General features: G+C 38.1%; 1 protein-coding gene across 3 annotated transcripts in view; it reads left to right on the forward strand.

Moving 5' to 3' along the window:
• sema4c (sema domain, immunoglobulin domain (Ig), transmembrane domain (TM) and short cytoplasmic domain, (semaphorin) 4C) overlaps nucleotides 1-17065 on the forward strand; it is a 185360-nt gene that overhangs the window by 131866 nt on the left and 36429 nt on the right. For all 3 annotated transcript variants that reach the window (XM_067439430.1, XM_067439429.1, XM_067439428.1), the window contains one exon: nucleotides 10009-10227. In XM_067439430.1, coding sequence (XP_067295531.1) covers nucleotides 10125-10227 — 103 coding nt within the window. In that variant the 5' untranslated portion in view covers nucleotides 10009-10124. The remainder of the gene's footprint in view (nucleotides 1-10008; nucleotides 10228-17065) is intronic.

Here is a 17065-nt window from a genome sequence, read left to right on the forward strand (position 1 = left end):
TAAGCAATATTCCTTTTTGTGCTTATTAGAGTATCATCTCGTTATCTTAGCAAACTGCAATCATAATCCATTAAAATCAGTTGTCTCCTGTGCATTTCACGTCTGTTGAGTAGCTGCCTATGAAGAGTGTTCGAAATCTTCTGAGGATTCATAGAGGCAGGACAAAACAAAGCAGCTCACTAGGATTCCAATTTAATAGCAATCTTTCATCCTTGTTTTTGAAAGCATTTTTTTTATTGTTATGCCCACTGTAATACGCAATTGATATTGTTAAAGTGCTGTAACAACAACTTGATCAAACCTGTCAAGCTTTAAACATATTAATTGGTTATAATGAACCGCATTAGGCTGTTTTCTGAAATCATTTTTATAGCTAGAAATGTGGTCTTAGATACTTCTTGTGGAAAAAAGGATCTGAGCGAAGAGATGTGAATAAGAGTTTCAGAACAGAACAGGGAGGGGGCCACAAATGAAATGAAAATTACAGGTATTTGAGAAACTAGTCAAAGAGAAGAAGTGATTTATTCCACAGATAGCTTTCTCTCCACTGGCCGCAGCACGGTGGTGAAACAAATAGGTCCGTGGGGCGAGGAACAAAACAGAGAGATAGAGATGGCGAACGAGAGATGGAGCAATGATTTGGGTGAGATTGGGGTAGTGGGGCGTGCGGGAGAAATCAGAGACAAATTATTGTTGTGTGAGGCAATTGTTGCAATAGAATAAGCATTCGGTTAAATTGAAGACCTCAGACTTTTGCAAATTGCCTGAGATAACAGTGTGACGAAAACAAGGCGAGTCGTTTGTATTCTCGTCGTCGCCGAATTCACACACAAAAGGGGCTCTCACTCAATCAAGAGAAAGAGTAAAAATAACCCACAGCGATCCCTTCTTTCAATCTCTCTATTTCTGCTTATCTCGCTTTATCTCCGACGCTCTCATTTTTGCTTAGAGGAAGCGGGTGGATTGAATCTGGCCATTGGTTGATGATCATAAATAGCTTTACGCTGCCGAAATCCCCCTCTCGCATGCTGGGAAGGAGGAGGCCGGGGGAAGGAAGATGATAAAAGCAGGGTGTGGAGAGGAGAGAAGAAAGGGAACAGGAAGATAAAGAGGGAAGTCTGAGGTGAAGTGGGCTGGGGAAGGATTTGAAAAAGAAGCGAGGCTACGTATCATAACAGTAAAGACATGCATTTCAAACCCGCAAACACTACAGATATCCGGAGATGAGCGCAGGGACAGATGGATTATTGCGTTTCGGAATGGAACCACAGTGCGTTCTCAGCAAAATAAAAGAAAAACAACACCACCGATACGAAAAGCCAAATTTGTCCCAACATGACATGCGAGTGCATCACAGATACTTGGGAATCAGCATAAATACAAGCTAGTGTTCCTACAGATGTGCACTGGATGTTGATTAAACCCGATCTGTCCTCCTTCCGTCACTGAGATCCTTCCTGTTTACATCCCACCAGATTTTTCATTGATCTCTCATCTTATCGTCTGCTAAAATGCTTTTCCTCTTTCACTCTGTTTCTAGCTCCCTCTCTCTCTCTCTCTCTCTCTCTCTCTCTCTCTCTCTCTCTCTCTCTCTCTCTCTCTCTCTCTCTCTCTCTCTCTCTCTCTCTCTCCCCGTATTGAGCAGTGGGATGTGTGTCATGTGGAATGAAGGTGTCAGTTTCGTATCGTACAGCAATTGCAGAGCAGCACCGCATGACTCCCCATTAACTCCGCTAACAGGAAACACTAGAGAGGTGCAGAGGAGCACTGTGGCCTTCTTTCTTCCCCTTCTCTCTCTACTTTCACTTATTTCAAATGAAAGCCATATATGTCAATGAGAGAGGACACAAATAGCCTCTCCGCCTCTGCCCACCTCTGGCCTCAGTACCTCCGGCTGTCAGGAACTGCAGGGTGGAGGGAAAACGATGAGGAAAAAAAGTATGGCCTATAGGACAATTAACCCCCAAGGGAGTACAGTAGGAGTCTTGCACTTCCAGCCTATTAGCATACAAAAGTACTCCACCTGAATAAGACACAGCTATACAATTGGCCCAAGGGGGGTTACACACACATCACTGATTCACTATCTTTGTGGGGACTGTCCATAGACGTAATCCTTTTTATATTGTACAAACCGTATTTTATATCCCCCTACACTGCCCCTAAACCTACCCATCACAGGAAACATTCTGCTTTTTACTTTCTCAAAAAAACTCATCCTGTATGATTTATTAGCATTTTGAAAAGTGGGGACCGCTGGTTGGTCCCCACATTTGGACATTTGGACATTGGACATTTGGTTTCCACGATGTAATATAAACAAGGACACACACACACACACACACACACACACACACACACACACACACACACACACACACACACACACACACACACACACACTGTCTGTCTGTCTATCAGTCTATCTATCTATCATTCTATCTATCCTTCTTTCTGTTCATTCAACCATCCATTTTAAAATGGTTTGTAAATATTGAATTCACTAGTACTGTACATACTTAAAATCATCTTAAATCTTTCCCTGCCACTCACTGAATTTTCTGGCTATCCATGTTTTCACTGTTATACCCTAGCAACTGCCTATATATGTGTATATATATATGTGATGCTATTATGTGTCTTCTGAAAGAGCGCAGAATCTCCGGCTACAAAACACAGATGAAGAATAAGCAGAAACTAGTGATAGATAGATTGCGTGGACAATCTTTTATCTATCTATCTATGTATCTATCTATCTATCTATCTATCTATCTATCTATCTATCTATCTATCTATCTATCTATCTATCTATCTATCTATCTATCTATCTATCTATCTATCTATCTGTCTGTCTGTCTGTCTCTCTGTCTCTCTGTCTGTCTCTCCATAAAACAATTAAACAAGTGGTAAAAATGTTTTGGTGTTCTATCATGTTTTGCTGGTTATTATAAAGAATGTGATGGAGTAGGATTTGCGCATATTTATATATGTAGAATATTATACCCCTACACAATAACAGGGACTAATGCAACCATGTCCCTGTAAGATATTGTACACAAAATACATTTTCCTCCCAGGCTCCTAGCCAGCTCTCCAAACATGCTACAGTTGAAATGATTATGCGCTCTAGCAGTCATTGCTGAAATCATAAAAGTAGAACATAACCGTAATCGTTATTGTTTAATGTTAAAACCAATGCTGTAGCACACCTATTTCCTGCGCTGATCGCTGCTGTCTTTAACAGAAACGCAGCAGTCTGAGCCTACACGTCTCTCTTCTAAAGGCCCCTGTGGGACCGTATGCACACAATGTGGTTACCGTTGCATTGTCTGCTAATTGCTGTTGTTCTGTTGATGTGCTACCGTGTGCGAACACAGCATTCACGTGAGTTGGGGAATCAACCCATCCCCACACGTGAAAACAGCTGGGTAATGAGGTTGTCGCGGTTGTCATTAATGAAGCTGATTGAATTTGCAACACATGCAGCAATAATGCCAGGTCAGTGAGGGTATCCCAGTATCCTCTGCTCCTGAGGGCATGGGGCAGCAGTGGAGGCATGGAAACACGATACACATGTCCAAACACACACTCACTCATCAGGTTGTGCTTAAAACTCATCATTAGAGTAACTGACAGAGCAAGGTCAGAGTGTGATGGACTATTCAGACAGGGAGGTTTATAGAGAGACGATGAAAGAGAGCGAGGGGGAAGAGATGTGGTTTTACCAACCCAGACTCACTGGAAAGATGTGCCTGTGGCGACATTTCTGTAAAATGGCATTACATTACGTCACACTTTCTTTCTGTTTTTCTAATAACTAAGCGGTTTAAACTGTAGTTTAGCTGGTTTAGTCTAGACTTTAAGGTGACATTGATCATGAAGTTGTTGCTGTATGGGCCGAGGGCCACTAGGATCCCGGTGACAGGAAGGTTTTCTGTGGAATAGGAAGTGGGACGCGTCTGCAGCGGATCAAACTCCATTTGATTATTAAGACTTTCATCCATTCTCAGTCACTAATGAAACATCAAACTGTCTTTTTGACACACACACTCAATCATTTAACACACACACAAGCTGTCAGCCTCCTACTTTTTCACACACTCCCACTTCTAACATATCAGTCACACTTACAGCGCACATGCAGTCCGATCAAAACAACATTCACACTTTCTTCTACAAAAAAACATGCATAATACATGCATGCCAGCTGCAGGCGCTGTCACAAAGGCATAAACAAAGAGCAAACAGCATTAAACCTTTCACTCAACACTTTCATCAGCAGCCTTGAGAGACTCTCTGAAGTCCTGGGACTCTTTCTAAAAGCCGGAGTTCTCAAAACCACCACGCTACTCTTGTCTGTAGTATTTCAGTGCAAAATGTCTAATTCATTTCACAAATGCAATATAGTTTAACCAGGTGAAATGCAGCTGCGGTGCCGTGTTATTCAAATTTCAGTACAAACACACCTCCTTTCTATGTAAATTAGGTTTATTATAGATTATGCCTAATTCGAAATTCTCTGCACGGCGCAATTAACGTTGTGCTATTATCACTTGTGGAAAGCAGGCGGTAAATGGAAGTTCATTTAATATAGGTGTTTGTTTCAGGGTTGTGTGCCATTCAGGCTTGAATGGAGAATCCTTTACATTTGAATTTGAATGGAAGGAACATTTCAATAATTTGTATATCCATCATTTTAACTACAAATAAAATGTATATTGCCTTGATAAAGACTTGTTTAAAACATTTTTTTAAAGCCTTAAAGGTTTATAGACTTATATATATATAGAAATAGATAGATAAGATCCTTAGATAGGATGGATGCACTGTAAATCCAAATAATTTGGCAAAACCAGACACACACACACTCAATCATTAAGGAATTTACAGTTCAATAAGCAGAACTTGCTCATGTAAATTGTAATCATACAAATTCATTGCTCTGAACTTGAAATATTTATTAGCTAATTTATATATTTTATTTAAAAATATATGGAAACATGACTAGCTTTAACTAGCTAATTCAATAAATGTCGCCTTGCTAATTGGTTGCACAATGCTTTAATATCATTAGCAGCATGGCACTTGCTAAATTAGGACAGCAATAATATATTTAACGTATATCTGTTCTCAAACTAAGCTCATGCTCTACTCATCACCACTTCATTTTGGCATTCGCTGTCCCTTTTCAGTGTCATGGCAAAGCATGCTGAGAAAAAATAAATGCCAGACAAGATTCAGTTAAATTTCTGTCAAAATTTTAAGAAACAAGTTGATAAAACTCAAAACAATTAAACAATTTAGATTACTTATTGTGTCAGTTTTGTAAACTCAAAAGAAAAAGAAAGTTCTAAATACTCATAAAAGTTAATTAGTTTGAACTCATTTGTTTGAGTTGACTGGATGGACTTTTTTGTAGCATAAAAAAATGTTTCAAAAGTAAATCCTACACCCTTTTTTCACTGTAGTAGTGTGCATTTAAATGTAAATTGTTTCATTAAATGATTTTAATTCTAAAAGTCAACATCTTAAAGGTCCCGTTCTTCGCGATTCCATCTTTCAAACTTTAGTTAGTGTGTAATGTTGCTGTTAGAGCATAAATAATACCTGTAAAATTATAAAGCTCAAAGTTCAATGCCAAGCGAGATATTTTATTTAACAGAAGTTCCCTTTGAAAGCCTACAGCAAACGGCCGGTTTGGACTACACCTCTGCACTTCCTGCTGTGATGACGTCACTAGAACCGTTTGTTGACTAACCCTCCGCCCAAAAGTACACGCAAAATAGGGGGCGTGGTCTTGTTGCTCTCCCACGTGGAGAAGAGCGTGCATTCAGCGCTTGCATCGCCCGTTATGGTAAGAGGCGGGACCTTTCCGGGCAAAGTGCGCTCTTACCTGCTGTCCAATCACAACACAGGAAGCGCTGGCCCAATCAGAACTCGTTACGTGTTTCTGAAGGAGGGACTTCAGAGAACAAGGAAATCATCAGGCCGTTTTTAGGACAGAGGAAACAGCGCTGTACAGATAAGTAAATTGTGTGAAAAATACTGTTTTTTACACACGCAAAACATGAACTCATGTTATATTGCACACTGTAAACATAATCAAAGCTTCGAAAACACACAAAGAACGGGACCTTTAAGACTAAATTATAAACTTTGGTGCTTTTTTCTTATGTCTGCGTCTTATAACCAACTATCTTTTCTTGAGTAGTGTAAATGTAAACCACTACGGCTTACTGACACTTACAGCTGATTCACCTGATGTTTTCGCTTCATTGTTGCCTGTCGTTTTGGAAAATAATGCAATGGAAAATATATAGAGTAAACAGCTCTCAGTGCCATTGAGATGTACATGTCTGCAGTGGTTCACGCCAGACTGAATGTGTCAAGCATAAACAAGACTTAATGGGCAGGACTGAGACCTTGAGAGGGTTGGTGGCTCCTCTAACCACCTACTGCCCTGCTTCTGTGTCTATAAACGAAGCCCGTCTGTTACTCTAGGGGAGGAAAGCATGCTGCCGTGTTTTGACTAGTGCCATATGATCTTATCCTGGAATAAATAGATCATATGCTGAAGGCAGGTTTCTTCTTTTATTCAGATCATTCTGTTTATGCAGTGTACATTTCCAGAGTTTGACGTAGGTTCTTTTTGAGGATTTGTTGAGCAGCTGGTGTTGAGTGGTCAGTTTCTGCAATTGTTGACATGGTGTAGAGATAGTGGCAGGATGTTGGGAAATTACCGACCACTGACATGCAAAGGGCTTTTGTTTAACTTTCATTAAAGGAGGGATGATTGGGGAATGAGAGATGGAAGGAAGGAGGAAAGCTCTTGTGTGTGACATTAAAAAGATGTGTTTATGTTGAGGGGTGGAGTTGTTTCCTCTTGCGCATCCGTACGGCTATGCTGTTGCCTTGACATCTGCTGTCTCTGGGGGTCAGTAGGTCATAGTTCAGAGGGTCTTGTTTTAGTTTAGATGATGAACATGGGGATTGGTTGGTAGTTCTGGAGAAGAGCTTATTATTGACAGGAAGACAAGAGCAGATTGGAAGAGGATGGGAAATGCTTTAGACTCACAAAGCTGGTGATCAGTCAACCTTTGACCTTTTTCCGGCTGTGCATGAAAAAACAGCAGAGGAAAGGCTGTTTGTTTTCTTTAGGGAGGAGTTCATTTTAAAACACACTCTTTGAGTGTACGTCCATCTTCACACAGATCACTTCCTTTGGCAGAAGAACAATGTTTATTACTTGACATATACAGTGATGTTGTTTGATGTTATATATCTTTATGTATAGTAACTAATATAGCTTTAGTTTTTATATTTGTTAAATGGTCTGCCAACAGCAATGTTCCTCCTGATTCGCACATGACAAATGAGATTTACTCTCTGTTCTTGGTGGTTGAAATGGTTGTTTTCCGGAGATTTAGCACAAGGTCTTTGAGAGCTGCTCTGCTCTGTTGCTTTTTTTTTGAGCTCTACCCATAATCCCTCTGCAGGTCAAGCATGATCATATGAAGCCTCTCAGTGAAACAATCAAAAATATGGTAGCGAGCAGCGACACAGATGGCTGTATATATATATATACATTGTGTGTGTGGATAGATAGATAGATAGATAGATAGATAGATAGATAGATAGATAGATAGATAGATAGATAGATAGATAGATAGATAGATAGATAGATAGATAGATAGATAGATAGATAGATAGATAGATAGATAGATAGATAGATAGATAGATAGAATACTATTTTTATATAGAAAATAATATAATATTATTAATATTATATATTAATATTTTAAAAATGAATAGTAGGGCTCGACATTAATGCCTGTCCGCTTGTCTGCTTGTCCGGGACAAATGGATTTTTTGAAGGGACAAGTGAAAGAGAATTTTACTTGCCCGACAGATAAGCGGATTAAAACGGCAATAACAAAAAAATAACTACGGTATGACCAAAATGCAAGAATGATTCTGTATTCATAGTGTAAGTGGCGATCGATAGTGGATAATAGTATAATATATAATGAACTGACGGTAACAAGGTTGTGCTGTTGGCTCACACAGAGAAACTGCGATAAACATTCAAAATGTGAAGTTTTTATATGTTTAGCATATGATACAGTTAAACAGCATCACACAACCAAGTGTGCTGTTTTCCTGGATACCACCACGACTGAAAATGACACTGATTTTATATGACAGCTCCATAAATTATGAATTATAAGTCGCTTACATTTTAGATGCAATATTGACTGTTTTTTGTTCTGTTTCAGCAGCGAAAATATATCACAGCAGAACCATAACGCGTCTCACAGCAACAGAGTGTGTTACTGAACGATTCAGCTTTTGAATCTGTTCAATCGGGATTCAATTCCCTGTTCCCTAAAACGTTTAGGCATACTTTCTAACATTTCTTATTTGTTTATGCAAAAATACAAATCTCATAATTTTTTTTAATGCAGTTGTATTTTTTCAGTGTTAATTATTTAATGTGATTGGTAACACTCCTATAGTGTCTTTATTTATATATATAGTTCAAATGTAAGATAATATGAAACCTGAAGCATTGCCTATATTTAATAAGATTAGGGGGGAAATGCTCTTTATAAAAGGAAAAATATCTTAAATATGCAGATTTAAAATATGCCAAAGCTGAATGAACACTGGTGAGAAAATTGCTTCAGAATGAATTATATTTACAATACACAAAAAAAATGTAAATAATAAATAACTTTTTTCCGGACAAGCTAATTTTTTACTTGGACAAGTGAATTACATATTTATACGATTAAACTGTAATTTTGAAAACTTAGAGTTTATATATATATATATATATATATATATATATATATATATATATATATATATATATATATATATATATATATATATATATATATATATATATGCAGGGAGAGAGAAACAGAGCATATTTAGTTTGAAACTGCCATGCCAGAAAAAGTGCAGAGAACACAATCGCCTGTTTTTAAAAGTCAAGTAGACACCACCTGTCAAAACAGTCTGACGCATTCCAGTCCCTCACCGCAAAACATAGATATAAGCAATGGCACATCGATCCAATAAAAAAAAAATGCGTGCATGTGGAGAAGTGAGTCATCGAATTGCTATATTGCAACCCCTCTATTACGGACAACTCATTTGAAGCGAATCACCACCATCTCTGACTTACCTCTTATCAGGCTCTCTCTCTCTTTCATGCTAATGAAAAAAGAAAAACAGAAATCAATGGTCGTGAGATTGCCATTGCACAGGTCCACATCTCAATCCAATGAAGGCAAGAGTCCGCCCCTCCACGCTTGCTTATCATTGTGAACATTTGAATTCGCACAACCTTTTCAGACTGAATGATAAAACACAGTGCAGGCAGAGAGAGGGTTTTACATTGTTATCTGCACCGCTAAACAGTATTTGACATTTGACGCACATTTAAAAGTCAATGGGTTTGCTCTCAAATCAGCAAATATTATCAAGGCCCTAATTTCCCTTTTTAATGGAGAGAAACAGGTGTGAGTCGATGATTAGAGCAAACGTGTGAAAACGGCTATAGCTGAACAGACTGGACCGCTCAGGCCTTTTTTTTCCCACTCTCCCTTTAAACCTTGCTTCGGGCATCATCATAATGCATTAAGGAGAACGCAGACTCCAATTATAATTACAAACGCATTTCTCGTTTGTCCATGGTTGTCAAAAACAGGCCTTCTTCAATGTGCGACATGTTCTTCGGTAAATGATTGTGAGTTGTGTTGACGCTGCTTTGCTCTGACAAGCATCCTCAATTTGGCTGGTGGTCTGCCAAGATGTGTTTATCGTTTTACCTTCTGAAAGAGTGCAAAATCTGTCATTAAATTGTCCTGACTGTGTTTTGTCACTCCATAGACAGTTCCAGCTTTACCGGGATAGCGACAAGAAGGCTCTAGGGATGTTGGCGTGCATCTCGTAAGCACTTTTGTTTATGTTTTTTGTTTTCTTTATCTCTCCTGACAGGAGCCATTGAACGCATCTGGAGCCTCCACACCTCCTCGTCCAATCAGAAGCATCGCGCCTCGTCCAATCAGAATCTGCGTTCCGTGGAGCAGAATAAAAGGAGTGGGAGCGGAGAAATGGGGTGTGCGAAAGTTCTTCTCGTGATGTTCGTGATCGGGTTTGAAAAGGGGATTTGCGTCAACTGGAACCCCGTCCCACGCAAGACAGTTAAATATAATGGTGAGTATCTAATGACCAAACAAAACTGTGAGCGATTCCTCCCAGCGGTGGCTGCGTGGCAAATGAGCCCACTGTCCCGGTCCCCTTTTTCTCACAGTATTTTTATGGCACTCCTCCTTTCTTTATCCATCCGTCTCTTTCTTCTTTTCTTCAGTTGACCCCTCCCTTCATTCTCAATGCAGATTTGAGATAAAAGGTGCGATTTCTGCTCTGAATTCACTGAGATATCACATTACGGTTTTATAGGCTTTACCTCCCTATTCACTTGCACTCGCTCCATTTGTGCCCGTTCTCCCTTTCAATGTTTTCTATGTCGCCACTCTCTACTTCTCTTTTTCTCTTGCGCTTCCTCTGGAGGGAATTCAAAAAGAATTGATTGTGCGTGGTTAGAGTGTTGTTTAAAAACCAAAATCTCTCACTTTATCAGTATTTTTTGTCCTCAAATATGCATTTACTTGAGAAGCAAAATTGCATAACATTTTAATATTTGTTTTCAGATAATATCATTTGAATTATGTATATTTGTCTTATCTCAGTGGCAAAATATTGTTTTTATTTTTAAGCATACATCTGAGAACATTTAATCAGGTTTATGCTTAAAGTAGGAGAAAAACTATTTGCCAGTGGGGTAATAAAAATAATGCTGGACGTCTGACCGAAACCACTCTCGAAGCTTATTTTCACTATTTAGTTTCTCAAGTAAATCTGTCCTGCTTTAGGTGTTTATAAATATTTTTACAGCAATATAAGATAAAAACCTGTCTAAGAGATTCTTGTGGTGTATTTGCACTAAAATCAGGTTAAAGGCACAGATGCACCCTCAAAATTAGCACTGATTTTTTTAAAAGTGTTTTGCAGGCCAGTCCTGAATAAAAGGGTGTGGGGGATGAAACAGACTAGCGTGAGCTGGCATACTTTGCTGAGACTGTAAAATATCACTTCACTACTCTAGTCCAGACATCTGAATCGGCTCTTTAAAATGCAGAAAGTGCACTAGTCTACACTGCGTGTCTGGATGGATGCCCTGTAATGCTCTTCACCCCCATTTGATGAATTACTTTGAGAAAGATCAATAGAAAATTTACTCAAACATCTTTTTTTATTTTTATTAAAACTCAGTTTAACGTAGTATCACAAAGTGAAATGTGCCTGGTAAATAGCACAGCCCTTTGTAAATAAGCATAATTTGCACTATCGTTGCACTACTACTACTTTCAAATAAAAGAATGGAAAATAGAGAAGAATAGAAGAATGGAAAAATGTTGCCTGATCTGATGAGTCTCGATTTCTGTTGAGACATTCAGATGGTAGCGTCAGGATTTGGCGTAAATAGAATGAGAACATGGATCCATCATGGCTTGTTACCACTGTGCAGGCTGGCGGTGGTGGTGTAATGGTGTGGGGGATGTTTTCTTGGCACACTTTAGGCCCCTTAGTGCCATTGTTTAAATGCCACAGCCTACCTGAGCATTGTTTCTGACCATGTCCATCCCTTTATGACCAACATGTAACCATCCTCTGATGGCTACTTCCAGCAGTATAATGCACCATGTCACAAAGCTCAAATCATTTCAAATTGCTTTCTTGAACAAATGGCCCCCACAGTCACCAGATCTCAACTCAATAAAGATGACATTTTCAGCAGTGCCAGTATGATTTTGAGATTTTGAGGGACACAAATACAACTATAAAAAAAAGGTTCAAACATTCACTGAAGCTACAGAAGGAAAGACGCATTAAGGGGGTGAGGGTAAACTTTTTAACAAGATGATATCCACCTTTTTCTTATTTTATTAAATATCATTTTTAACATAATTTTATAATTGTCCTGCCCTTTGGAAGCAACAGAAGATAAATACATGTTTCCTGGAAGACAAATTATGTACAATTTACCTTGATCTTCAAATTCTAAAAAATTTTACATCCTGGCTGTTAATTTAGGCTGTTTCCTAAATAAATTAAAAAAAAAAAAAAAATTATTGTTTGATTTTGTAAGCTCCCTCTTATTTTGTTACAATTATTCACATTTTCAAATATTCTGCAATTGGTTCACAAATGTTCAAGCACCACTGTATACCGGTATATATATATATATATATTAGTTATTATTATTATTATTATTAATTTAGACACCAGTTTTTTTTACTAGACAATATAGGTAATTTATGTAAGTGAGGATAGAAAATAAAGTAAGCTGTGATATATTATACGCAAAAGTTTTTCATACAGTGGACTACCAGTAAAATGTATAAAAATTTGGGACCAAAATTATTCAAACACTTTGATCCGACCATGTTTTGCCAAGTGTTTTTTTCTGGAATTGCTAATGTGACTGTAGCAAAGGGAAGAAGGAGGCAGGAACCGGCAAACTTTGAAAAGACATTAATCAATGGGCATCGGAAGCAAATAAAATGTGGGTGGGTCCTCTCTCTCAGATTTTTCCTTTTACTTGAGTAACGTTAGATGCCATTACAGAAATCTCTGAATCATTTACCATGGCAATAATGTAGGGGTAAGACTGTAAAAAAAAAAAAAAATGAACGTAGTGTCCATGAAGTCAACCATTCTATAAGCCGTTCTGAAGCCTAAAAAAAGAGACGAGCTTGCTGTTGCCATCTTGCCAGCGCGCGTCACACCCAGATAACAGAAAATGAGCAAAGAGGCAGGATGTGGGCGGAGTTTAGGTGATGCAATGACTAATAGACAGTGGATAAATAGTTATCCACCTGTCACTGAAAGTAACCACCCCCTTAATTATGCAGAACTTTAAGGCTTTATATGATGTAAACGAATGAGTTAAAAAATCCCCCCACCGTTGTCATGAAGCGCAAAAATAGCTGTATTGACCAAAACCACAATTTGTAACAGATTGTTAAAAATTTTTTTTTTTTTTTTTGCTGTAAAGTTGAGATTTTTAACATGGGGCTCAATGAGATTCTGCTCCCTTCTAGTGGCTAGTAGATGAATTGCAGTTTAAGTCACTTCCATATTGGCTCAACAGAAACAGAAACTGAGAGAGGTTGCCGCTTGGGTAAGACGCAGGGCATCAAGTTTTGATGCAAATCAATCTAAAGTTTGAATCTGCTTTTTGCCGAACTCGCTCTACTGCCTTTTCCCATCACATATCACATAGGAAAGGCATTTATTTTCAATAAAAATGAAGGAAATATAAGAAAAGTGTGAATAAAGCTTCTAACGTGTTTAATAATAATTGTTTATCGGTTAGGGTTAGGTAAACAGACGTACTGAATTAGAGACGATTAAAGTGAGTGGGTCCGATATCCTTGGTTGTAAAAAGTGGGTGGCTCTTGTCCCACCCACATGCAATAGTTCAGATGCCCATGCATTAATCAAATAAACCAAATGAAAGTAAAAACGCTGACAGTCCCTCAGCGTTGATCCGCTGCCGGGCACACAAATAATACAACGTAAATAAAACACAACATGAAATCCAGACCTGTTCCTCTCTCTCTCCTTCACTGTCGTCGCTCCTCTTTTTATGCGCCCAAGCTCCTCTGTGTCGCCCCGTTCTCACGGTCCGTCCTCTCGTCCCGCTTGCCACAGTGACCTTTCTCACCACAGGCTGAGGCTACGTCTAAATTAATCCGGATAGATTTGAAAAACACTCAGACATAAATTTGAGTTTTCGCTTCAAAACACTCTCCGTCCACACTAACGTTTTCCAAAAGTTTCTCATCCACAGTGAATCATCAGATAAGGGAAATTCAACTTACCGCTCATGCATAAAACCTCATAAAAGCAGACATCATAAAGATATTACACAATTCTTTTTATTTCAAATCATTTTATTTAGCAAAATATCTCACCATTTACTGATGCGTCCAGATTGCACTCGGTCAACCTTTATTATGTTTGGTCTTAAACGCAACTCAACTCGTGTTTTGCCACAGGACAGCAAATGCAAGTACATTTCCTATCATCCTTGCAGGACTGTGATATGAAGTGTGCAAAAACGTATTATTTAGCACATAACTGCTACAATAGCGGTATAAAGAGACATATCTATTGGATATATGCATCCCATGACTAAACATGCGTCATCGTTTTCAAATATATCTCCATCTTCAATGTCCACACTATGACGCAAAGACGACGTTTTCAAATGTATTCGCTTTGGAGAGCCTTTTCAAAAAGCTCAGTTTTCGTTGACTTAAAACACTGTCTCAGTGTGGACGGAAAGATGCATTTTCAAATGAAAACGCATTAGTGTGGTAATGGCCTAAACTAAATGAAGCATTGCTTGGTCATTGTTTGACCTAAATCGGTCTCATCTAATTGTGTACTTAAATCGAACAGCTAACAGATGTTTGGTTGATTGTAATCCAGCCTATTTCTATCTGAAATGATCAAGATTAATTTGTTCTGACAGTTTAACTCAAGAGTTCTTGTCAAATTGTATTACCATTTTCTAAACTATAGCGAATAAACTGTGATCAAGTGAGAAATGTTTGAAGGTGTCTGAATAGATTTAGGTTGGACTGTATATATAATGAAAATGTTTATTTATTTATTTTTTAATTTTCACGTTTTTATTTAAATGCATTAAAAATGGCATTTATTCCTGTGATTTTTCAGGATTCTTTGATGAATAAAAAGTTCAAACGAAGAGCATTTATTTGAAATTAAAATATTTAGTAGCATTATACATGTTTTACTGTCACTTTTGATTGATTAAAAAAATCTAAATAAATAAAAAATCTCTCAAAATTTCAAACCCTAGTGTACATAGAAAGGGCGGTTGGCATGCAACATAACTTGGCTTAAATGAAATACTCTTGGAACTGTGATGTTCTAGCTTAGCGAATTTCAACTAGATGCTGAAATGCTGCGTGCAAGTGGCCCAACTGTTTTGTGATTTTGTTCCTACATCTTTTCCTGTTTTAATCTAAATCAGTGTTGATAATCAAAAAAGAAAACAGCTACAATAAACATTAGGCAGTAGGCATGATTTTATATGTACACCCATAAACTGATAGCATCTCCTTTTAAGCCCTCAGTAGAGATGGTAGCAGCTGGGAACACTGCCTTAAATGGACAGGAAATGGCTTTAGTTGAGCGAGCGAGCGAGAGAGAGGGAGAGAGAGAGAGGGTTGTTAAAGAAAGTCCAGAAAGAACAGAAAAATACACAGTGTGTCTGCAGTGTGTGTTTAACTACTGTTTCAGGTCATGTGTGACTTCGTTTGGGCCCTAAACCACATAAACAGTAGGCCTGCGCAGCACACATGCGCTTTTCAGGGAGGATGAAAGCCAGAAAAACAGGCAAAGCATCGGAGTGCAATTTAATGTTTGTGTGTGTGAGAGCGCAGAGTGCTTAGACTGGCAGTCTGAGGGATTTAGAGCTCTAGTAGCGTGTGTGTGTGTGTGTGGTTGGAGGTGGAGAGCTGGATTGCAGCAGAGATAATATTTACCCAGTACTTTCCACACCCACACCCCCTAAAGACCCCTCCTCCACAATTATCCCCATCTTAAAGACACAGAGGATTCGCAAGCAATGTAAACACGCGTATTTAGTCTGCAACTAAACGTCTTTTCATTCCCTCTGTTCATTATCAAAGCGTGGTGTGTGTCTCTGTGTGAATGAGTGGTGTGGTTTAATCAACTACACATAATCAAGCATGCCGTGACGCTTGTGGTGTTTTCAGTATCGCCATCTCACTATATGAGGACATGAACACATGCATTTTGTCTCCAGGGAGCGTATTACAGAAACTTTCTATCTTAGGTCTTAACTTAAGATATGATAAGTTATTTAGGATTTTTCACAATTTTGTACTACAGAAGCAAATCTTAACTTGATTTAGGATTCTTATCCTATCTTACCAAATCTCATCTTATCTGTAGTTAGGAAATCTTAAACCGCTCCATGGAGTTTGGTAATCAACTGTCAGGTCTGTTACCAAGCAACCAACAACTCGCAAACTGCTTCTGAGGTAGCCTAAACCGAAATAATCAAAATGGAAAAAACATTTTTATTTCAATTTGGCAGAGATTGAAACTTGATAAGCTCCGTTGAAAAGTAAAAAAAAAATAAAAAAAATAAAACGAAAGCGTTTGATATTCAAACTAAAGTTACATACAATATTGGTATACACATTTCTTACCTTAATATTTGAACGGGATGACGGAATGCCTTTAAAGTATCAACACCAACTGTAAAGTGTTCATCTAGGTGTCAACTATGATGTACATGTTACATACTCTGTTAAAATGCTATTGAAGTTAGAAATGTTGTATGTAACTTTAGAGACGGTCCTTAAATTTGTGAATATCAAACGTCCAGCGTCAAAACAATGTTTGTCGCAATTGGTCAACTTACTGCAAAATCATGTGTCATGGAGTCTGTAATAATTTACAAGCATTTTATCATCAAAGCGGAGCACATCCTCTGGGTACTCCAAAAGTATCTCCACCATCAAAACGTTCATCTTATGTAACACTCTCTCGAAAAAAGGATTATTGTACTGTGATTTTTACCACTGGATTTCAAATGGGTTTGAAGTTAGGACACCAGTGGGGTTGTCCTAAAGTTAAAACAGCTCTTAGGATTTTTTGTTGAGTTAGCTTCTGCCTATCCATAGTTAACATAAGATTATGCATTTAAAAAATGTCATTCTGTAAAAGTTTTTGTCGTAAATGCTGTCCTACCTGAAATTGCCATGGTTACCAAACAGATAAAATAGGATTCTAAAGTTAAGATCTTTCTGTAATTTTTCCCCCAGATCTGCAATCAAAGTCAAAATCAAAGTTCGGTGTAAAGCTACACTGTGTAACTTTTTTAGTTTATTCTTAGCTAAAAACACTTAGTTCTTTCACAAAT

Source organism: Pseudorasbora parva, chromosome 3, assembly GCF_024679245.1.
Source record: "Pseudorasbora parva isolate DD20220531a chromosome 3, ASM2467924v1, whole genome shotgun sequence".
NCBI classification, from domain to species: domain Eukaryota; kingdom Metazoa; phylum Chordata; class Actinopteri; order Cypriniformes; family Gobionidae; genus Pseudorasbora; species Pseudorasbora parva.